The sequence below is a fragment of the Hyaena hyaena genome, unplaced genomic scaffold, assembly GCF_003009895.1.
Source record: "Hyaena hyaena isolate Hyena2069 unplaced genomic scaffold, ASM300989v1 scaffold_565, whole genome shotgun sequence".
In the NCBI taxonomy this organism is placed as follows: Eukaryota; Metazoa; Chordata; class Mammalia; order Carnivora; family Hyaenidae; genus Hyaena; species Hyaena hyaena.
Window position 1 is genome coordinate 404,509 of NW_024081196.1, and position 24,610 is coordinate 429,118.

Genomic DNA, 24,610 nt, shown 5'->3' on the forward strand with positions numbered 1-24,610 from the left:
CAGCAAACTTTCTGTAAAGAATCAAATCATAAATATTTTTGCCTGAGTAGGCCTTATGGTCTCTATCACAACAACTCTGCCATTGTAGTAACACAAAGTAGTCATGGACTATATGTAAACAGCAAGCTTCATTTACAGAAGCAGTTAGTGAGCTAAGTAAACTATAGTTTGCCAACCCCTGCTAAGGTATCAACCCCCAATTTGGTCCTTTATGATATAATCCAAAGAAATGAATGTGTTGAAAAACAAAGATGTTTAGACACAGTGAGTTCTACTGATTTTACCCTCTAAATATTCCTTGAATTAATCTCTCTATTCCACTCTCAACCCTTTCATTAGTGTCTTAACAGATCCCTCTGCACCCAGTCTTTGCATGTCTACTCTCAGTTTTCCATATTTCTGTCAGAATACTCTTTCTGAAATGTAAACCTCAGTGTTTCCCTTTTGGAAGCCTTTCCTGGTTCCTTAACAATTAAATAAAGTCCAGGCACCTTAACACAGCACGCAAGTCAAGGTTTGACCTTTTGGCTAGCCTTTCAGCATCTTACATTATCCTTGCCTTGTGATTTATATTTTGACGGTACAAAACTGAAGTGCTTGTTCTCTAAGCATACTATGGTATTCCAAACTTACGTGCTTTCATCTGGGTTATTTCATCTGCCTGTTATACACCCTTCTTCCGAACGGCCTGCATCCATCCAGCAAAAAATCCTTTCAAACATCAAAATACTCAAATTAACCCATTCCATTTTGTCCTGTAGTCTAACCAGATCAAATTGTTCATCCTTCAAATTCCAGTTCAAATGTCATATCATCTCTTCAGCCCTTCCTGATCTATTTTTCTCAATATCTATTTGAGGTATAGGAGTTTTCTACTTTGGAGAAAAAATTATTCCCTTAACTTTATAATGATTTATGGATAGGTCTTTTGTGTCATTCATTATGTACTTTATTTATATGTTGAGCTTCCCAGCTAGACTATGAGTTCCTTGCTTTAGTTGGACTTTGTGTCTATTTATTTTTGTTTTTATTTTTAGTACCTAACACAGAGCCTGGTACTCTGATACATGGAGGTTTTTATTTTGTTCTGTTTTATTAAAAATAACTATTGACATCGGTATTATGATGCAAGTTGTTAAAAAATTCAGAACAGGAAAAATTAATTTCTAGTAAATGTCTTCTGTATGTCACATATTAGGCTATAAAAACATTAATTTTCAGACTTATTTTAGCTGTTATAGTCTTAAATGAAATCTTACAAAAACTAACATGTATTATAATTGAAAGCAGAGTTAACCTGATTGAAGCTAGCATAAGGAATTTGGAACTCTGTTGAGTAGTCAACACTCCCCTTCTTAGCCAGTCAGTTTCCTCTTTGACTCCTTAGCTACCATCCATAACTCTTGAGGTAGCTCCAAGAGTACAATTTTAATACATAAAATCATTTCTTTAAATGTTTTTAGGGATTGAGCCTATGTAATGGCTATTATCCATGTATCAGATACATTAGAAAATTGAGACTTTGAGAATTTAAATCATTTGATGTTCTTAATAGGAATACATTATCAGATTGCAGCCGACAATAAATTATTTTAATAAGGAATTTAAATATCCTTAAGAACATTTGATCTTTTTGAAATGATGATGTTTCAAACAACATGCTTTAAATTTTCCAGATTTTGTAAACAGTTATTTTCTGACTGAAGATAAGTGAACTAACATTATCCTGGACTTTTAAAAATTTTTACTGAAAAAAAAATTTTTTTTTACTGAAATTGAAAGTAAACTAAAATGTCAGAGAGTGAAACAAAGATACAAAATTGAAGAGTTTGCCTCCCAAAATGGGTGGCCTTTCTCTCTCTCCCTTAAAAGAGAGAGAGTGTGTGTGTTTATATGCACGTGTACATGCACACATTCAGCTTAATTAAATTTTGAAACCTTTCTTAAACAATTTTCATCTTGAAAGTTTTAACTATGAGGAAAACTTTATTCAGAAAATAACATATTTGAATAAAGGAGTGAATATTAACATTTCCGATGGCCTACATTTATATCTGATCGTAAAAACATGAAATGTAACTACACATACTATTAGGAATTAAAATGTTATGGTTCACTTTAAATATTTATTTGATTCTTCGGTTTGAGGACCTTCCATTAAAAAGCAAACCATAAACAAAGATAACTAAATGCATAATTTTGGAATTTTTTATAACTAAAGTCTTTCATTTTGATAACTAATTTAAGTCTTCCAAGTGATTGTCACTTTTATATATATATATGTATATAGTATAAAATTTATATATATTTAAATTTGTAATGCTTTTCATTTCAAGGCATCTCTCTATATATGTGTAATTCATATGTAGATGTCTATAAAGTTATAAGTTGCAGTAAAGAAAAACTTCAGGAGTTAAAAATTAACTTACTAAATTCAGTTTTATAAATCTATGAAAATATATGAGTATGTGATTATATCGGAGTGATATCAGAAAATTGAGGAGAATGATTAATTGTATATGGTAGGTAGGGAGAAAATATGCTCAGGGAGATATCAGGACAGTAGGCACAGAGTGCTCTAATTCTTTATATGCTACGTATACTTCTTACATGCTCTTTGAATGTAGGAAATATTAATATTTGAAGATAGCATTTATATTATAATTAGCATACTCTCAACAACCTGGTTCCATTACTTTTTTTATTGATGTCTTATTGTCTGTTTTATGTGATCTGAAACAGGCTTACATTTTATATGATTAGGATCCAAATGCCAGCTTATAAATGGCCTGAAACATATAGTCCACAAAAGCATTTTACCAAGAATATGTAGAGTAGGTTACAAAATTGCAACTTTAAGAAAAAGAGTTGAAAGTGATTATGCAGTATGTATTCAAAATTTGTAATGCCTTGAATTTACTTCAAGACATGTTTGACATGTTTTCTATGTTATAGTTCTCTCATGGAAATCTGGTTATTAAGTTATTAACATTATCACATATTTCTTTTGCTAATTTAGTTATTTTTGCCTAGTATTTTTTTCTTTGCACAGACTCACCTGTAGCAAAAACTGGAAGAAAAGCTTTTTTATACTGGAAGATAAGAGGAAGGATTCTGGGATGTTTTAGAGTAAAGCATAGTTCTCCCTTGCCCTGTACTTCACATTTATTAGAGTTGATTTCTGTCTGCCTTAACCATGCAGCAATAAGGAACTTGAGTCTGAGTCTCACAAATGTGGCTCTATCATTTATACATTAAAAAAGTCTATAATTTATATAATGATAATGTAAATAAAGGTATTTTTAAGTCCCAAATAAATTATGAATGATCTGTAATTTGGAATTATCAGTGGGGCTGTTGTTCAGGATTTGCATAATAGCTAAGCTTATATATCCATATGTTTAATAACTGTGACCATTTATTGAGCATCTGGAGTTTTTTTGCATTGTACTTACTATATTACAGCCTACAAATAGAAAAGAAATAGAAAATATACTGTCTAAACTCAAGGAATTTATATGCTGTTGATATTGCCCAGCTTTGGAATCAAAATACCTCTTCACCTTGTTTACTACATCCTTTAAGTAATCCCAGAGTTACTTTAGTTTCTTAGTGTATTCACCTAATCTTCTAAAGCGATCTTAACTTCAGAGTTAAGGAAAAACACTCTTTTATTGTGTCATATTTACAGGTGTTAGTGATAGAACAGAAAAATGAAGATGGAACATGGCCAAGGGGTCCTTCTGCTCCTAAGTAAGTGCTCCCACTTTTTATGGCTGATTGCATGATTTTGAAGCCTTTGATTACAGATAACGAAATCCAGAATGATGGAAGATACCTAATTGTATATTGCAAGTATGTATACCTACTTTATATTTAAATGTTTTATTCTCAGTATAGAAGATAATCTAAATTTGCATTTAAACTAATATGCTATAATTAAAAAGCCTTCCAATTCAAATCTCTTTTAGAATAAGATACAGTGTACATATGTTCTAAATATTGTTACATTGTCTGATACATCAGATCACTATTAAACATTTTGTTTAATATTTTTCAAGCTTTTTGTGATTTTTTTAAAGTATCTGTTAAAGAACACTATCAAAATGAATCTGACATGAAAGTAATATTTTTATTTAAATGTTTTAGAATATAAAAGCACAAGTAAAGACAGAGGAGTATAATTGCTTTGAAGGTAAATGAAGGATGAAAGAATTAGAAAATCTTTTTTAACTTTTTTTTTTAACATGATAAGAACCCTTCATTTGAGATCTACCCTCTTAACAAAATGTTTAAGTGCACAGTACAGTAATTGTTAACTGTAGGCACACTGCTGTATGGTAAATCTCTAGAATTTATTCATCTTATATAACTGAAACTTTATTCCTATTGCACAGTAATTTCCCATTTCTCCCTTCCCCCACCCTTGGCAACCATCTTCGTACTCTCTGTTTCTATGAGTATTTGACTAAGTTTATATAGCACATATAGGTGGAATCATGCAGTTTTTGACTTTCTGGGATTGGCTTATTTTATCTAACAGAATGTTCCCCAGGTTCCTCCAAATCATGTATGACAGGATTTCCTTCCTTAACACAGTCTTACTTTCTTAAAAAAGTCTGGATAATATTTCATTGCAGTATATGCCACATTTTCTTTATCCATTCATCCATTAATGGGCATTTAGGTTGTTTTCCTAACTTAGCTATTGTGAATTGTACTGCAGTGAGCAGGGGAATGCAGATATCTTTTTGAGATGATTTCATTTCTTTTGGATATATACCCAGAAGTGAAATTTCTGGATCAGATGGTACTTCTATTTTTAATTGTTTGAGGAACCTTCATACTGTTTTCCATAGCAGCTATATCATTATACATTTCTACCAGCAGTATACCAGTGTTTCAATTTCTGTACATCCTGCAAGCACTTGTTATCATATGTTCTTTGGATAATAACCATCCTAATAGGTATGAGGTGGTACCTCATTGCGGTTTTGATTTGCATTTCCCCAACAATTACTGATGTTGAACATCTGTACCTATTGATTGTTTGTATGCCTTCTTTTTGAGAAATGTTTATTCAAGTTCTAGGCCCACTTTTTAATCTGGTTATTTAGGTTTTTTTTTTTTCTTTGCCATGAAACTGCAAGAATTCCTTGTATTTTTGGATATTATCCCCTTATTAGATATGTGTTTTAAAGATTTAAAAATTAGACCCGAATCTATAAAACCCTTAGAAGACATCTTAGGAGGAGCATCATGACATCTGTCCAGGCAGTGATTTCTTGAATATGACACCAAAGCATAAGCAACAAACGCAATAATAGAGAAGTGAGACTACATCAAACTAAAAAGTTTATGCACAGTAAGGGAAACAATAAACAGAGTGAAAACACAACATACAGAATGGGAGAAAATATAATGATTTTAGAATGATCAAATCTACACTACATTATCGAAAACACTTGGTGCTAGTTGTATTTCAATTTTAGATTTTTCAAACCTTTGAAAAAGAATAAGGTACATATACCACCTATTATTTTAATATATCTGTAGAGTCCAAGGGGACTCTCTTAATCAAACACATTAATCTTAGCAAATATTCACACTAAGTAGGATAAAAGATTATAGTTTAATATCAGCATAGGTTAGGCTTCCCTCAAGTGAATTGTGAAACAATTTTTAAATTTTCAGAGCTTTTGAAATTTCACATTTTTTGATAAGTGATTGTAAAGTTATAGTTTGAAATCCTCAAAATAATGATTCTTAAATAATTTAAAAATAATTTATTAAATGCTAACTTTTAAATAAAAAATAACCTTATACTTAATTATCATTAAAACTAAAATGCATCTTTAATGAGTGGCTCTCTATCCTTTTTATCTTGTGAAATTTTTTCATTTAAATTTTTTATGAGACGGTACCTAAGTATATTAATTACATTTTATATTACTCCCAGTTAGTAGGGTGTAATAGAAGGGTAGAACTTAGTGTAAGAAGATATTGAAAGCACATGGTAGAATATTCTAAATTTCTTAATTGATGGAGCTTAGAAGTTAAGAATGTTTTCTTTGTGAATATTTACTTTTAGTTTTTAGATCAAGATGAATATTGTTTTTTTTCTAGCTTATTGTTATTAGATTGATATGTAATTATTAACAGCTTTACCTAATTTTTGAAATTTCAGAGTTGCTTGTGCCTTAAGTACCATGAGTTCTAAGAATTTAGAGATCTTTTCTACTTAAAATTATTGATTTTTGCTTGAAAGATAAAACTAATTATATGTTTTCTTTCATATCTGCTAGCACAGTACCATTTTTATTTACTTAAACAGCTGCAGTTCTTGCTTCTGTAAGAAAAACATAATTTCTTGTATATTATACTTAACAATATAGACATATAAGAATGTTGGTGAATGAAAGTACTATACTAGAAATGTGCTGAGTTAGTTAAGATTTCCATTCTTCATTAAGTCACCTATTCTTTTAATACGGAACCCAAATGTTAAAGCATGAAAACATTATGTATTGTATATATATGTATTATATATATTATATATATAATATATATGTGTATAATATATATACACACATACTATATTATACGGTATCCATTATATAGTATAGTATATTATATAGTATCCATTTAGTATAAAATGTGCCTAATAACCATGTAACAGAATTGGCCATGGCCAATGTTACATCCAATGATAGTTTATTAGAATGCCAAAAATGTGTTTTTTGAAATTAGCATCAGTGTGTGAAAAAACTCTTAGAAAACTAAGGATAAAAAGAAATTCACCTAACTTAATAAGTCTGTGGCAGAGATTATGTTGAGAAATTTTGAACACAAACCAAGTAATGTTTAAAGTTAAAGAAAAATTCACTGCTTGCATATGATACAATCATCTATGCAAAACCTAAAACCCATCAGCAGCCTATTAGAAATGAGAAAATTCAGCAAGATTCTATAAGATGAATTTATAAAAAGTAATGCGGTTTTTAAATCCAGCGGCCAGCAATCTTTTTAATAAAGAACTAGATATTTTAGCTTGTGAGCCATATGGTCTCTGACTCAACTATAACTCTGTCAGTATAGTTTGAAAGCAGCCATAGACATTAACGTCAACAAACAGTTGTGGCTGTGTTCTACTAAAACTTTATTTACAGAAAAATGTGGCAAACTGGAATTAGCGTGTGAACCATAGGCTCCTGACCCCTGCAATATACCATTAGTATAAACTTCATTAGTAACCCAGTCAGAAAATAGTATAACAAAAATTAACCTAATTGGGAATGCGTAAAACCTTCACGGTAAATAAACTACTCACCTTATTAGAAGACAAAAAATTATCATTTACTATCTGCTTTAATCTGGTGATGCCTGTTTCTCAAAATCTAATCTGTCATTGACTCCTTATTAAAAATTCTATCCTGAGTTTTGATTTGGTTTGGTTTGGTTTTTGAGAAACTTTGCAAACTCATTCTAAAATTAACATGTCCAAGTAAAGGTCCAGGATTAGCTAAGTCAGTTTTGACAAAGAAGAGGAAGGAAGCAATGAGCCTACTAGATAGTGAGAATTACTACAAAACTAAAATAATGAAAATGGTATGATGCTAGCAAAAGAAAGGCAGATACACTGGAATAAATTAATGAGCTAAAAATAAACCTCGTGTATATATGAAAACTTGATAAATGGCACTAGGCAATCAGAAACAGGTTGTTTAAAGCAGGTAGGTGCTTAGATTTTATTAGGAAAACTAGTTATTTGGAGAAAACACAAGATCACTACCTTATGCATTATTTATAAAGACAGACTTCAGAAGGAATAAAGACTCAAATATGAAATGTAAAACTTTAAAGCTAATAAGAAATTTCAGAGAATATCTGTATTTTAGAGATCAGAGACCATGTGAAAATTAGTGTTTGATTACATCAAAATTAAATATTTCTGTTAAAGGAACCGTACATGAAGTAAAAAGTCAGATGTCAGTTTTTTAATTTCTAAAGCCTACATGAGAATAATACCTATACTATATAAAGAATTTCTATAAATTAACAGAAACAAAGCAAAAAACTTTTAAAAAAATAACTGAAAGATATGAATAGACAGTTTAAAGAAGGGCAAGCTCAAGTGCTGACAGGCAGATGAAGAGATACACAACTCATAATCAGAAAGATTAAAATAAACCATGAAGTATGAACTAACAGCCATCAGAATGACAAATTTAAAAGACTGCTATACAGAGTGTTTGAAGGGTTGTGGGAGAAGTCTTATGTACTGCTGGTGGGAGAATACACTAGAACCGCCATTCTGTAAACCAGTCCATGTTTACCAAAGTCAGGAATTGTTGAGTCCCTCTGACCCAGTGCTCCAGAGAGTTTTTATGCAGGTGCCTGAAGATACCATCTTTGTAGCTGCATTGTTGGTGGTAGTGGGGATTTGGAAGCAGCCTAGCTAAAACAAATGATGTATGCTGTGGAATACCAGTGCAGCAGATGGAAGTAACAATGACGAGATCTTTAAAACTGGATAAGGTTTAGAATATACAGTTGAGAGAAAAGGAAAAACAAAATGAGATTTTAATTAAGTACCATTTACATAAATTTAGAACAAAACATAACATATTACATAAAATTATCATATTTAAGAACATAGAGAAAGCACCTAGTGTAGGGGAAAGTAAGACTACATGTTAGGGTGAAAAAAGATTGAGGAATTATCACTTCTTTTATTTATATGTGTGTAAGTAAAGTAAGGATGCACATTGTGTTTTCTGGACAAATGCCAGCTTTAAAAAGTGGAATTCTCTGTATTCGTTGAAGTCACGTTATAAGCACACGTAACTTAGACAAATTCAGCTCCAGCAGAGAGCCTGTAACCTTAGGCCCTCAAGCAGAAATTTCAAGATATTACTGTATGGGACATTCTGTTTTATATACTCAAAATTGCCATTATATCTGGCAGGAGACAATCTCTAGTCCTCAAGATGGTGCGAAGATGCTAGTAATAATAAACGTCACTAACCTGGGATTTTTCTAGTGCTCATATTACTTACCACATAACCAGTCTCTACATAGAGCATCAAAAGTTGAGAGAAAAACATTAGAAGTTGTAATATGAGGATAGAAGGAAGAATCTCCTGTTAACGTTGTTAAAACATGGTTTCCTAGGCCCCAGCCCCAGAATTTCTGATTGGGTGGAGCTCCTTAATTTAACATTTCTAGTAAGCTCATAGGTATTCTAATGCTCTAGGTCTAAGGATCTCACTCAGAAATTCTGTAGGTAATGTTTCTTAATATTTACTGTCTGGACCACCATAGGTGGCAGCTTCCAAGGTCCTCACCCTAGTGAGCAGAATAAATCCTTATGGTGGGCTTGGGAATCTGCATATTAGGTGCTGTATATAAACAAGAAAATACTATTATAGTAGGCATATGTTTGTTGAAAGAAAGCATGTTAGTATCTAATTGTCTGACTTTATTACGTGAGTGAAAACAGAGGAACTAAAGTGCTCCAAATGTCCTAAAATTGTCCTGGGCCCATTTTTATCAGTATTGAGACTGTATATTCTCTGTTGAAGCTAAATTTTTATTCTACTTGATTGAGAAGAAATGCTAAATACTAAGAAATATTAAGGTTAAAATATAATTTTGTTTAAAATCTATAGTCCTGTAATTATAAAAATGCGTATACCCTAAAATAACCCAAAATCCATGTTAGAAATCTAAACCTATCTAAAAAAATACTCAAGAGTTTTCCATCTGGATTTTTCTGCTAGATACTGGCATGTGTTTTGAAATTTTCAACTTAATATTTGTTATATATTTAAAATACTCAAGTGCTTAGTTTTTTCAGAATTTGCATTTCTCATCTAGTTTTTCTGATTTCTTAAAATCTCTCAAAAACACAATCTTTTCTAATAATTCCTTAGAGAAATTTTAACATACAGTTTTCTGTTCTGTTGAATTTGACCATTTATTTTCCAAAATGTTGGCATCAGGTATAGTGTAATTATTCAGTTGGAGATATATAGCTAGTTAAATCTTGTATTGCTAAAAAATTATTTTAATGTAGGATAATTGTAAAAGCGTAGAGGTTCCTAAAGAAAGGAGAAACCTGACCCACAGATGATCTCTTACGTTCCAGAGTCTGTTTCATGTTAACACTTTATTCCTTAGCCATAGCTTCTGAAGTATAACTTTATTAAATTTTGGCCAAATTATACAATTATTTTTTTAGATATAATTATTTCAATGAATGGTTGTGAGATTATTAATATTATAGAAATGAAAAGATGCACATTTTGCTGTTTTTCTAAAATAAAATTCTTCTTGTGAGAGTAGCCCAAGAAACTGATTTACTGCAGACATTTTCATTAATTGCTCAAAAATATTGATAAAAGCATGTGATTAAGTATCAGGTGAATAAAAGTTAAGGGTTATTGATAATTGTGAAAGGCAGTTTTCATGGGCTAAGAAAACATTCAGAGAAAGAACCCAAAATCAACCAGATAAGGCATGAAAGGCCAAAAATAATCAAATGGAAAACTAAGCTAGTAGTTCTCACTCATACATGGTCTCTCGGCCATCTGTGTTGTTCTGATTAACAGAATTCCAAATTGGTGACCAAACCACTAACTATAAACTTAATCTGGTGCCATCTTAGGTTTTTTTTTTGTTTTGTTTTGTTTTTACAGCACTCTGTCCCTAAGTGCTCTGCTTGGCGAGAAGGAGCATTTTATAAATAAAACTATTGCATACTACCTTTTGGCCCAAGATAAATAATAAAACATCTAGGGGACTCTGCAGTATTGTTTTTGTTTTTTTTTACACCATCTGTTTTAAATTTATTAAAATAAATTAATGTATTTGCTTAAATACATTAATAAAAACCCTAACACATAATTCTTTAGAATTTTTAGAGCATGATTAAGCCCAATTTGCTTATATAATAGAACATTAACTGTATAAATGAATTCAGAAATGGTGCATAGACCTATTTGAAAATTATTAAAATACATATTAGGAAACTCATACCACATAAACTATTGGTTTCATTTTAACAAATTGTACTGAGACTTTTTAAGTGTTTATACATGATATACTCTGTTTCATTGAAATAGATTTGGTTATTGCAGTTTTGTTAGGATACTAAACAAGCTGTAGTTGTCATTCACAGAAAATGCACTCTCAAAGTTTCTATGAAAGTATACAAATTTGTTACCAATTATAACCTTGTTCAAACACAAAGTAGGGGGTTGAATGATTTGAGTTTGTGGGAGTTGATAGAATGGCTCATATACCAGCTTTCAATTCTTTGCCCGTTCATTTATATTCACATAGTTTAAATTAATAATGTATCTTCTATTTAAAATGTAACCTCTAAGCCATAATTCTAGGGTAACATTCTAAAATCTACAATTTGTTGTCATTTTCAAAGACATTTTGAATTTTTTAAGTTTTCTTGCATACTTTACATCATTTTATTTTGTTCTTATTTTGTTCTCTTTCAGAAAAAAAAAATACAGTGACTTTTTCTGAGACTCTAAGTTGAGGTAATAGAACAACCAAGCAAAACTGCCTAGTATGCAATTAAAGATCAGGGACCAGAGCTTGGAGAGTAATAACTGCAGAGGCAGAGTTCTGTTCCTGGAAGTGAGAAATACACACATATATGAATTATCTAAATGTAAAGAACCATATACTGAATTTTAAAGGATGGCCCTAAGATATAAAACAAAAAGATCAAATAGAATAATCCTGAACATATAGGAAAACAGAATACATTACGTCCTAGAGAACATAGGGAAAGTGTTTCCCTAGGAAGATAGAAAATGGTCAGCATTGCTAAGTAATGTAGAGACTGATGGGGTGGAGAAGGGGACCAGGAGATTCCATGTATTTTTGACAAATGGAAACAGTATGTTGGGAATGAGAAATAGATTATAGGGAAAGAGGAATTGAATAGTCAGAAAATGGAACAGCTGGTATAGATTAAATCACTCATCATGAAATGTACTATTAACAAGATAAGAGTACGGGAATTGGTTGGAAAGACGAGGTTCTGAAAGAAACTACTCTATGTATAAATCTTTATGTTATTTGAATATATGCATCCTTTCCTAGGTATTAGTAGCCTAAAGATAGGCATCGTAATAATGTTAGAATAAAGTTCCTGTGTCCTGCTGTTTATCAGTAAACTGCTTTTTTATGGTTACTTTAGATGTCCAAACTCCAGATTCTTTTTGGAAATACTTGTGCCTACACATAAGCACACTCCTCATAACTACTTTGTGGTTTCTCATTTTAATAAAATACTCATTAAGACCTTTACTGTATATACACAGTCCTTTGAAATACTGTAAATGCACATGGATTAAATAAATATTTCCTTCATCTAAATAATGTACCAACTTTCTGTTCTGAAAAAATAATATATAATCTAGTACCTATACCATGTCTCCAAATTTTGCCAAATAGAGCATGGTCACAGCCAAGTTCATGTTAACTAGTGTCCAGATTTTTTTTTAATTTTTAAAGTTTTATTTATTTGTTTTGAGAGAGAGCATGAGTAGAGGAAGAGAGAGTATCCCAGGTAGGCTCCGCGCTGCCAGTGCAGAGCCTGACACTGGGCTCAAACTCAGGAACCCTGGGATCATTACCTGAGCTTAAATTAAGAGTCTATCACTCACCTGACTGAGCTGCCTGCACGCCCCCTAGTATTGAGATATTTAAAAGCCATGAATTGAAGTCAGAAAATTTAGTGTATTTCATGCATAAATGAATAGAAGTTTACATTTCTCATATAGAAGCTTAATATTCATAGGTACTCACAAAGAATTATTGGATATTTTCTTATTTTGTTCCCTGGTTTGTTCCAAAAAGGATTTGAGCAAATTACGATAACATATATAAGTCAAAGTTAACTATATGAATAGATACATAAATCACTCAAATGTAAAATAAACTTAGTCACAGTAAGGTGAAGCTAGAGGAGAAGTTAGCTGGCAGGAGCAGGTTTTGAAGCTTTTGAAGTTATCAAAATTAATCTGCAAACATATGGACTTGTTTTGGGTCCAATTCAAACAACCAGTTGGGGAGAAAAAATATGTTTGAGACAGCTGGGAAAAAAGTGAACAGGAACTATTTAATTTGGGACTGACACTGGTATCAAAAAAGATCTCTTATGGGTTAGGGATATATCCTGTAATTTTTTGCTTGTTTTAAGTTTGTATTTAAATTCCAATTAGTTATCATACAATGTAATATTAGTTTCAGAAGTAGAATTTAGAGATTCATCACTTACATATAACAACCATTGCACGTCCCAACAAATGTCCTTCTTAATATCCATCATACTGCCTCCCTCTTCTCCAGCAACCCTCAATTTGTTCTCTGTAGTAAAGAGCCTGTTTTATGGTTTACCTGTCTCTTTTTCCCTTTATGTTCATCTGTTTTGTTTCTTAAATTTCACATGAGTGACATTATATGGTATTTGTCTTTCTCTGACTTCATTTAGCATAACACACTCTAGCTCCATCCATATTGTTGGAAATGACCAGCTTTCATTCTTCTTTACTGCTAAGTGATACTCCATTTTATATATATACAGGTGAAATTATAAATATCTGGAACCAGCAAAAACATGGGGGAAGGGAGGTTGAGAGGATCTAAATAAAAGTAACAGAATGTTAATTTTTGAATCTGAGTATTCGATACTGGGCACATGAGGACTTGTGTATATTTGGAGATTTCTATAATAAGTTGAAAAAATTTCGAGTTGCAATTTTGGTACTGGGTTTCAAAATGACTAAAGAAAAGTAACTGTAATTTTATTTTTAAGTGGAATGTTATATGTTGTAAGTACCATTGATAGCAGTCAAACTAAGGAACAAAAGTAAAGTTATGAGAACCAATTTGTACATAAATTCCCTTAAAACTTTCTTTCATTTATCTTTAAATATCTAATACCCTGCCTGGGGTAGGAGAGGGACACAGCAAATGTTTGTTGAACTGAAGTAATCTGTATCTCACAACAGATTTGATTTTTAGAGAGATTTAAACTTTTCTTTTTCTTCACGAACTTATCTTTAGAAATGGGGAGGGACGCCTGGGTGGCTCAGTTGGTTGAGCAGCCGACTTCGGCTCATGGTTCATGAGTTTGAGCCCCACATCCAGCTCTGTGCTGACAGCTCAGAAACTGGAGCCTGCTTTGGATTCTGTGTCTCCCTCTCTCTCTCTGCCCTTCCTCTTCTCACACTCTCTCTCTCAAAAATAAATAAGCTTTAAAAAAGAAATTAAAATAAATGGGGAAAGTTTAAGGTTGGTCTTGTTTTTCTTAATTTTTGTTTTGTAATGTTGGATTTTATAACATTGGGTTATTTTATGTCAGATTTGAAAATAAGTATAAAAATCTTTATTTTGCAATGTTAGCGTTCAAACTTAACATCTCCATATTTTGATTGCTCAATATGGTATTAGGTTTTCATGTAATTTAATTATTCAATTAATTTATCAAGAAGATTCAGATAATTGGGATGCCTGGGTGGCTCAGTCGGTTAAGCGTCCAACTTTGGCTCAAGTCATGATCTCACGGCTCATGAGTTCGAGCCCTGCATCGGGCTCTGTGCTGACAGCTCAGAGTATGGAGCCTGCTTCAGATTCTGTGTCTCCCTCTGTCTCTGACCCTCCCCTGCTCACACTGTCTCTCTCTCAGAAAAAAAAAAAAAAGAATATTCAGATAATTTGTCAGGTTGTATTTTTCTATTGAAGGAAGAAGTTCAACTCAGCCTTGAATTACATGCTTTTAGTTGAAACTCCAGTTAGGAGTAGGGCAGTTCACATACTACATTTGTCGGGCGTGAAGTTTGAATTTCTGTCTTCCTGAAATAATTTTAGTTAAATTGATGTTTTACTGTTTTCTTTCTTGTTTAAGACTTGGACTCTTACCTTATATTATACCTAGCCCAAACAAGCCAGAGTCAGTTTAACACTAGATTACTGGCTTAGTATCTAATCTATGTGTTATCTTCTAAGCACTTTTTTTTTTCTCTCTGCTCTCCCTTAAAAAGGCACTGAAGTAGGGTTGTTGAGGAATGGTGTAATTTCCAAATTACTTCAAAGAAATAGAGCTCGGGCTCAGGTTATAATCTACAGACTGACTAGTAAACCCCTATATTAACTCCACAAATATTAGCTAGATTGGGCTTTGTATTATTTAGGTCAGAAGTTGGAATCAGAATAAATAAGTGATCTGTTAAGATTTGTCAGTAATGTCTGTTACAACATTTTAAAAGTGTTGATATACTTCAGGTTTACCTGTGGACCACATCCATCCTTCTCTTTCTGATTATTATGCTTTTTAATGGCAATCTATCAGTGCTATTTATCCCAATGCTTCCTGGACCTTTGCTCTTTCTTTCACTATCTCTTCCCTTCTACATTTGATTATATGCCTACCATACTGCCACACATAGAGTAGACACTCAGCTAACAGTAGTTCATTCTTATTTTTTAATTTATTTATTTAAATTCAAGCTAGTTAGGTGTGCCTGGGTAGCTGAGTCGGTTAAGCGTCCGACTTTGTCTCAGGTCATGATCTCATGGTTGAAGAGTTTGAGCCCCACGTCAGGCTCTGTGCTGACAGCTAAGAGCTTGGAGCCTGCTTCAAATTCTGTGTCTCCCTCTCTCTCTGCCACTCCCCTACTCGTGCTGTCTCTCAAAAATAAATAAACATTTAAAAAAATTTATTTAATTCAAGGTAGCATTCAGCGTAGTATTGGTTTTAGGAGTAGAAGTGCTCACCCCAACAAGTGCTTTCCTTAATACCCATCACCCGTTTAGCCCATCCCTGCACCCAATACTCCTCTAGCAAACCTCAGTTTGTTCTCTGTATTTAAGAGTCTCTTATGGTTTGCCTCCCTCTCTGTTTTTATCTTATTTTTCCCTCCCTTCCTCATAAGTTCATCTGTTTTGTTACTTAAAGTCCACATATGTGTGAAATCATGATATTTCTCTCTCTCTCTCTCTGACTGACTTATTTCACTTAGCATAATATACTATTTCTATTCATGTTGTTGTAAATGGCAAGATTTCATTCTTTTTGATCGATATATGTGTATGTATGTATCTATGTATATATCTCTACATATATACACACACACCACATCTTTATACATTCCTCAGTCGATGAACATTTGGGCTCTTTCCATAATTTGGCTATTGTTGATAGCACTGCTATAAACATTGTGGTGCTTGTGCCCTTTCTAATCATCATTTTTGTATCCTTTGGATAAATACCTAGTAATGCAATTGCTGGGTTGTAGGGTAGCTCTATTTTTAATTTTTTGAGGAATCTCCATAATGTTTTCCAGAGTGGCTGTACCAGTTGCCATCCCACCGACAGTGCAAAAGGGTTCCCCTTTCTCTGCTTCCTCACCAACATCTGTTGTTTCTTGAGTTGTTCATTTTAGCCATTCTAACAGGTGGTATCTCATTGTGATTTTGATTTGTATTTCCCTAATGATATGTGATATTGAGCATCTTTTCAAGTGTCTGTTAGCCACCTGGATATCTTCCTTGGAAAAGTGTCAGTTCATGTCTTTTACCTACTTCTGCACTGGATTAATCGTTTTGGGTGTGTTGAGTTTAATAAGTTCTTTATAGATTTTGTATACTAACTCTTTATCTCATATGTTATTTGCAAATACCTTCTCCCATTCTGTCAGTTATTTTTTAGTTGTGTTGTCTCCTTTGCTGTGCAGAAGGTTTTTATCTTGGTGACGTCCTAAGAGTTCATTTTTGCTTTTATTTCACTTGCCTCTGGAGACATGTGTAGTAAGAAGTAACAGTAGTTCATTCTTTTCTTTCTTTTCCAGTGTCATCTTACCCCCCCACCCCAGCCTATAAATATAAATCTCTCCTGTCTTTAAAAACAAAAACAGAAACAAAAACCCCATAAATTTACTCCAAATACCATTCTTAAGTTGTTTTTTTCCCCCTTTGACAGTCACCTTTTTTTTTTTAATGTTTTATTTATTTCTGAGAGAGAGAGAGAGATAGCGTGAGCAGGGGAAGGTCAGTGAGAAAGGGAGACACAGAAACTGAAACAAGGCTCCAGGCTGTGAACTGGCTGTCAGCACAGAGCCCGACGCAAGGCTCAAACCCACAAGCCATGAGATCATGACCTGAATTGAAGTCGGACGTTTAACCCACTGAGCCACTCAGGCACCCCGACAGTCAACTTTTAAAAGGTAGTACTTATGGGGTGCCTGGGTGGCTCAGTCAGTTAAGTGTATGACTTCAGCTTGAGTCACAATCTTGTGGTCTGTGAGTTCAAGCCCCACATCAGGCTCTGTGCTAACAGCTCAGAGCCTGGAGCCTACTTCTAGTTCTCTGTCTCCTTTCTTTGTCCCTCCCCTGCTCATGCGCTCTCTCGCTCGCTCGCTCTCTCTCTCTCTCAAAAATAAGTAAGCATTAAAAACACATTTTTTAAAAAAGGTGGTACTTATTATTTCTACCACTCATTCAAGATTTAATGAAGTTCTCATTTGACTTTTTCTTATTTGTTACATTTTATTTGACCTTTCTGTAATGCTTCTTTTTGTTATCTATCTCCTAAAGAACTTCTCTTAATATGAGTCTATGATTCAAGAATATTTTCACTTCTGTAACCAATTCTCTGGCTGGCTAGTGCTTTTCTTTTCCCCACTGCCATGTTTGCTTATGTGGGGTGTGAACTGCATAGTTTTTAGGCATCCTCCACATTGTAATCTATTTGAAAGGACCTCCTTAGCACTGTGCAATGTAAAACTTCATTGTCTGTATGCAACACCTCTGCTCACAACTTCAGTGCATTGATATTTCACAAATTTCCATCTGATGACCTCCCCTTTCATACTATAGATTCTCAAGATTAGTGGATAGACTCGGGGTGCCTGGGTGGCTTAGTCGGTTGGGCGTCCGACTTTCGCTTAGGTCATGATCTCGCGGTTCATGGGTTTGAGCCCCGCGTCGGGCTCTGTGCTGACTGCCAGCTCAGAGCCTGGAGCCTATTTCAAAGTCTGTATCTCCCTCTCTCTCTGACCCTCCCCTGCTCACGCTGTCTCTCTGTCTCTCCTAGAAATAAATTAAAAAATTTTAAAAATTATTAAAAAAAAAAAAAGATTAGTGGATAGACTCTACACTATTTCTGTCCCTCAGATCAAACTGACACAAACATGCCATTCTGTATATCTAGCCTAGAACTCTTTTCAGAATTGCAAACTTTTTCTAAATGTGGTATAGGATTTGCCATATGAGATTCACCTAAAATCTTTTTTACCCCACCTTCTCCCATTCCCTCAATCTATAACCATGTCCTGTACTCCCTATTTCAGGTACCATCTCAGAGTCATCTTGAGTTCCTCCTTCAACTTCATTCTTTTCATCTAATTAGTATACTAAACTATTATATCTTGACATAAATGATATTTTTATGAAAAAAAACTTTCAAAACAAAAAATATGTACTGAGAAGAGTGGGAATTGTTTTTACGTTTTTGCAAATTTCTTTAATATCTTACTGAATAGAAGACAGCTAAATTCTTATGTGCTTCTGCATTCAGTTTATTGTGATACATTGTTTGGGATCAAGTACATAAAGAAAACTGAGCCTCACACAGATAGGTAGAACAGAGGGAAGTATTTTCAGATAATTGATACCATATAAAAACTCAACAAGTGGTGGTTTAATAATGAAAGTTTAATCAAAGTGTGGAATCTGAAACCATAAAATGAACTTTTTATACTGTCATTTAAAAATCTGCCATGTGTAGGGGCATCTGGGTGGCTCCTTCGGTTAACCATCTGACTCTTGACTTTGGCTCAGGTCATGATGTCACGGTTCATGAGATCAAGCCCTACATCTGGCTCTGTGCTGACTTTGCAGAGCCTGCTTGGGATTCTGTCTCTCTCTGCCCCTCCCCCGGTCATGATCTCAATCTCTCTCTTTTTCTTTCTCTCTCTCTCTCTCAAAATAAATACAAAACTTAAAAAAAAAATCTGTCAGTGTAACTTGATGTCATTGGAAAATACTGATTGAGTTATGCAGATATTCCAAATAATGACATATTTCGTTTAATAGTATTTTTAAATCAAATTTGTTAAAACGTTACCAATCTTACAAGAAAAGTCTTTAAGTAGTGGGAAGCTATCAAGCCTCACCATGGCAAAGTCAAGTTTTCCAAAATTCTTTTCTTTAATCACTTGAATATTATTGTTGGGAACAAATACTTTGTTTTCCTTGAAGTTACAGGCTCCCTTGTACCTTCTACCACCTAGCCTTTTGTGTGAAAGAATGTTGCCATGAAAAGAATGACTAGTTCTGCTTGAAATTCAAATAATTATGCAAGTCTTTTTCCTCATGGCAACCATGTTACTTCAGTATAGAACCCATGTGCTTGATGCAGACTACCCAGTTTGTCACATAATATTAAAAAGAAGTGTATTTAAGGGTCAAGATTTAATAGAATCAATATTTTCTATTTTTTCAACATGGATATTCTTAAGTGCAAATGACTGTTTCCAAGGAGGCACTGAAGAATACGACTAGTGTATAATTTGGTGCTGCTGCTTTAACTCATGCTAAGATGTCAGCAGTTTTACCACCGTTGTTTTTGCACTATCAATGCAAATATCCACCCGGTGAAAAAGGTCAAATAACACTTAAATAACACCTTCATGCTATTATGAAAATAGTTTTGACCTCATTGATGGACACCCTGAAAGAATCATGAGACCCTCTAAGGGTCCATTGAGATCCACTTCCTAAACATCCAAGGCATATTGCCCTTGCCCCATCCTTTATTAATTTTATTAATCACTTCTGGTCTCCTAAATAATCTCTCAGTCTTCTTTCTTTTTTTTCAGAATTTCATTTCTAGAATACAAATCTGATTGTGTAGATACATACCCTTTCAAACTTTCAACGTGCCTGGCATAGTGAAATAAAATTAATAAATTCCTTCATAGAACATAAAAGTCCTTTATTATCATGCCTACTTATAAACTTCTGTTTCTGTCACTATTCTTTAAGCCAGATTGAATTTATTGATAGTTCCCTAAACACATCATAGTTTCTACAGTTCCATACATTTGCATGTGCTGTTCTTTCTACCTGGAATCTTCTCACTTCCAGTTTCTACCTTTCCCTCCAACTCTGCACATCATTTTAAATCATCTCATGTTACTAACCCACAAAATTTTACATTTTGTTACAATTTTAAAATTTGTTATAGGACTTGCACTATGTTACAGTTACTTTGCTTGTGTATCCTTTTCTCCCGTTAGATTGTGAGCTGTTTGAGGTGAAGAACTATGTCTGTCCTTGTATTCCTAGTATTTAACAAGGGCAAGGCATATAGTAGTCACTTAATAAATGTTTTGAGTGTTTCACTGAACTTCATAGAAACTTCTAATATTATCCTTAGATAAAATGGCTAATGAATAATAAAAAAGGGCAGAGATGGGCAGAAAAATATATATATATGTGCCTCAACTACTTTATTGGATAAAGTAATGAATTCTTTTACTTATAGTAAAATTTATGGTAAAATTTAAGAGAACATTTTAGTTTATTTCTGAAAAATTGAAATGAATTAAATTTTAGTGAAATGGATTACATTTTGAAAAGTTAACTTCCTTAATTCATTATAACTCAATCTCTAATAAACTTGGGGGTTTTTTAATTAGCTAATTTAGCTTTCTTAACATGAAAGCAAAAATACCAGGATACTTCTCTATTTCTATTTAAAAACTATTACCTTAAATTATTAAATAACCTTTTAAATGTGTTCTCTCTGTTATTTTATATTAAAACTTGGTTGATTGTGTTTTATGTTTTGAACTTAGCACTGTAAAATAATAGCTTCCAAGATCTTCTGTCAGAAAGGCTTCTAAATAGAGGTCTCACTTAATGTAATCTACCTATATATAACCTGTATCAACAAAAAGAAACACCTTTAAAGTAAAAAAAAAAAAAAATCTTAACCAAGATTTCATAATATATAAAACTTCAAAAGACAAATAAAATTTTTATGTGTAAGAAATTTTTTTGCCCACAATTTATTCTCCAAAATACATTGCAAGTATATAGATTAGGTAAAATCCAAATCACCTAAAATTTATAGACTTCAAGCAGATTCTGTAGCTATACTTTGCTGCCCATTGACCATTTCATGGTTCATTAGCGCCTAATAATTTTTTTAAACTACTCACTCTGGACCTCACGAATTTAGAATTTATGATGAATGAGATACTAGACTGAAAAAGTTAGCTTTTTACAGCTCATAGACTAGATGCTGCCTTGTAAATTAAAATTACTAACAAGATTACAAGGGAAATTAAATCTTTAAGAGACCTTTATTTTAAAATAATCATTCCTATGTAATGGATTTGTGATTATAAATCATGCCTTTAAAGCATATCGGTTGATTAAAAGACATTAGTAATTGAGATTTCTCCGGAAAGATTCTGAATTAGTGAGGTGGGTAATATATAGTCAGATATATGTCTTTTCAGTTTTTGCAGAGAACTTTGGCCAAAAATTACTTCTAGGATTATGTTTTGAATTATTTTATGCAATTCTTTCCCTTTTGCTTTACATGTTAAAGAACTGGTAAATCCTCAGATCTCTGGTTCAGTGTGTATAATTAGAATGCCATGGTACCCACTGGGGCACAAATCGGATTGCTGTTACGTGCTTCCTTAAAAATTTGACATTTTAATTCCACCCATTTAACAAAATTATTGATTGTAAAATATTTAAAATGGTTACCTGAACTCAGAAATGGATATATTGAGTCAGTAGATATATAGGAATAATAAATATCAAGTTGTATATTTAATCTGATAAATTTCTTTTGAAAATAGTTCCCTTTTGTATTTTTTATATGAAAGAATACATAGGAAATAGAAAAAACAAAGGAATATATAGTGATTTTGCTCATGAATCTGTTTTCCAGCATTCATTTACTACATACATTGTCATCTGTCTTTTCTTTATTTCATAATTAATTTCAAAATTCAGCATTTTTTATCTAATTTAACATTTTCATATTTTTAAAGGTCCCCAGGTGCATCCAATTTTTCAGCTTTACCAAAGATCTCTCCTTCATCTCTATCAAATAATTATAACAACATCAACAACAGAAAGTAAGCACTGAATCTTAAGAACTCTTTGTTTAATTGATCGCCCTATTGTGGTTGCAAAAAATCTCTTGTATCTAAAATTTAGGATGAAGTCTTAATGCATTAAAAATGATTTTTTTTTTAAAAATTACGGATCAGTTCTTCGAGGAGTAACTTTACAAGAAAGCACAGTTATAAACTTCTTTAATATATACACTACAGTAAATTCTCTAAAAGAGAAATAAAGGTACTTTCAGAATTCTATAGTTTAAACACGAATTATTGAAAATTTATACAGAAGTCTATTAGAACTTGATTTTTTAGGAAGAGTGTAAATTTCAGATGTCATTTTAGAACTCGATACATAATGACCTACAATATGTAGTATTTTTTAAAAGTGTGTATCAGTGATTCTCATCTAGAAACATACACAGATTTTCATGTTCATCAAAAAGTCAATCACTTTTTCTTTAAAAAGTGTAGGAAAACAATTTCTTTGCCCCATCATGAATTATATTCATAATCTTGCAATTTATAAGAGTTACATGGAAGTGTGTGCTGTATGGACATAAAAGGTTAAAAATCCCTTAGCTTCACTGTAACATCTGAAATGAGTATATTACCTTGAAAATTGGCTTGGTTTCTATTTTATATAAAAGGATAAAAAGAAAACTTTTATTGTTATTAGTTCAGTCAAGCTATTGGAAAACCTTTAATCTAGAGAATTTTATCCTTGTTTTATTTTTTGAATATATACATTATGTTGTGGTTTATTTTTTTAGATTGACTCTATTTATGTAGTTAAATATTTGCACTGTTTGACCAGTTCATAAGTAGCATCTGATAAAAAGACTAAGGCTATTTGTGAAACAATTTTTAAAAGAACATCATTAATTGAATTTCTAGGTTAAATTCATTTGACCTTAAAATTCATATTTAGGTTGGGGAGAGGGCTTGACAAAATGATTTTAATGTATAGATTATAAATATGTAAGAAGAGACAAAATAATTTGGGAAAGGAAAATGAGAAATGATCAATCCTACTAAATTATCACAACCTGTTATAAAGATAGAAGATTTCAGACAGCATAGTAGTGACTCGAGAATAACATCTACAGATCAATGAAATAGAAAAGACAGTCCAGAAACAGCCCTTTTTTATACATAAAAGAATTTAATGTGATCAGAAAACATTGTGGACTAATGGGGAATGGGAGGATTATCCGGGAAATGTTGTTTGGAAATGTGGATCACTATTGAGAATTTCTCTGTAAAACTGTATATTAAATTAACTTAAATTGTTAGACATATAAAACATAAATGGCAAATAAATGGAAAAATTACTTGCTACAAATGACAGAGGGTAAATAAATATTCTTAGTATATCAAAGCCATAAAGATCAGTGAGAAATTTTTTAAGACAGGTAGAAAAATGGGCAAATGATGCAGCTGGCAATAAAAGCAAAACAATTAAAATATATAAACATTTAGGGGCACCTGGATGGCTCAGTTGCTTAATTAAGCAAATGGTGTCGGGTCAACTCATGATCTCACTGCTTGTGAATTTGAGCCCCACATTGGATTCTGTGGTGACAGCTCGGAGCCTGGAGCTAGCTTCATTCTGTGCCTCTCTATGCCCATCCCTTGCTCATGTGCACGCAGGTGCGCTCTCTGTCTCTCTTTCAAAAATAAACATGAAATAAAATAAAATATATAAATATTTAAATACTCAAATTCACAACTAACTAGAAATGTACAAATTAAAACCGTAAAAACTCCATCCACTTCTTTCCACCTCAGTCTCGCTGGGAAAAATTAAGTAATGATATTCTTGCAAGGAGTGGTTGGAGTATTAGTCCAGCTTTTCTAGAAAAAACTTTGCCACGTGTATCAAGATTTAAAACATTCATCCCCTTATTTTAGTAATTTATAAAAACATGTACCATAGTGTAATAACATTACATTGTATTGTAATAGTGACATATCAAAGACTGTGTGTACATAATCAAAATTGCAGTGTAGTATGTACTTTTCTATTTAAAAATGTATGTCCACAGGCAAAATAGCGAAAGGAAATACCCTCATAATCTGGTTTGTATTTTATATGGTATCTTTTAATTAAATCCATCAAAGTAATTTTTTCATAGGAGATAAAATACTTCCTGTATTTCTACCAATTGGTGATGCTCGCACATTTTGTAAAAGAAGTCAGTTCTTACACATGTATTTATACGTATCCTTTGGAGAGACTTTTAACATTGTATGTAGACTGTATTGGGCATAGACTGTATTTTGACCTTCTGACTGGAATCATCTTAGTATGTGGTCTGGTGTGTTTCTGTTTTTTGTCTTATTTCCCTCCTATACTAAAAATAATGATGGTACAATTGGATCTTAAAACCTCTGACTGCAAAAGATTCTGAGAGGAACTGGAATATTTT

At 32.6% G+C, this 24,610-nt stretch overlaps 1 protein-coding gene across 3 annotated transcripts in view; it reads left to right on the plus strand.

The window, feature by feature from the left end:
- The window catches only part of USP15 (ubiquitin specific peptidase 15), a 124,078-nt gene that overhangs the window by 52,064 nt on the left and 47,404 nt on the right, over positions 1-24,610 (plus strand). For 2 of the 3 annotated variants that reach the window (XR_005532482.1, XM_039256221.1), the window contains exons 6-7: positions 3,692-3,753; positions 22,107-22,193. Coding sequence is in view for 2 of the 3 variants with exons in the window: in XM_039256221.1 (XP_039112152.1) it covers positions 3,692-3,753; positions 22,107-22,193 (149 nt within the window). In the remaining variant the exon portion in view is untranslated. The remainder of the gene's footprint in view (positions 1-3,691; positions 3,754-22,106; positions 22,194-24,610) is intronic. The other variant, XM_039256222.1, reaches the window with a different exon arrangement.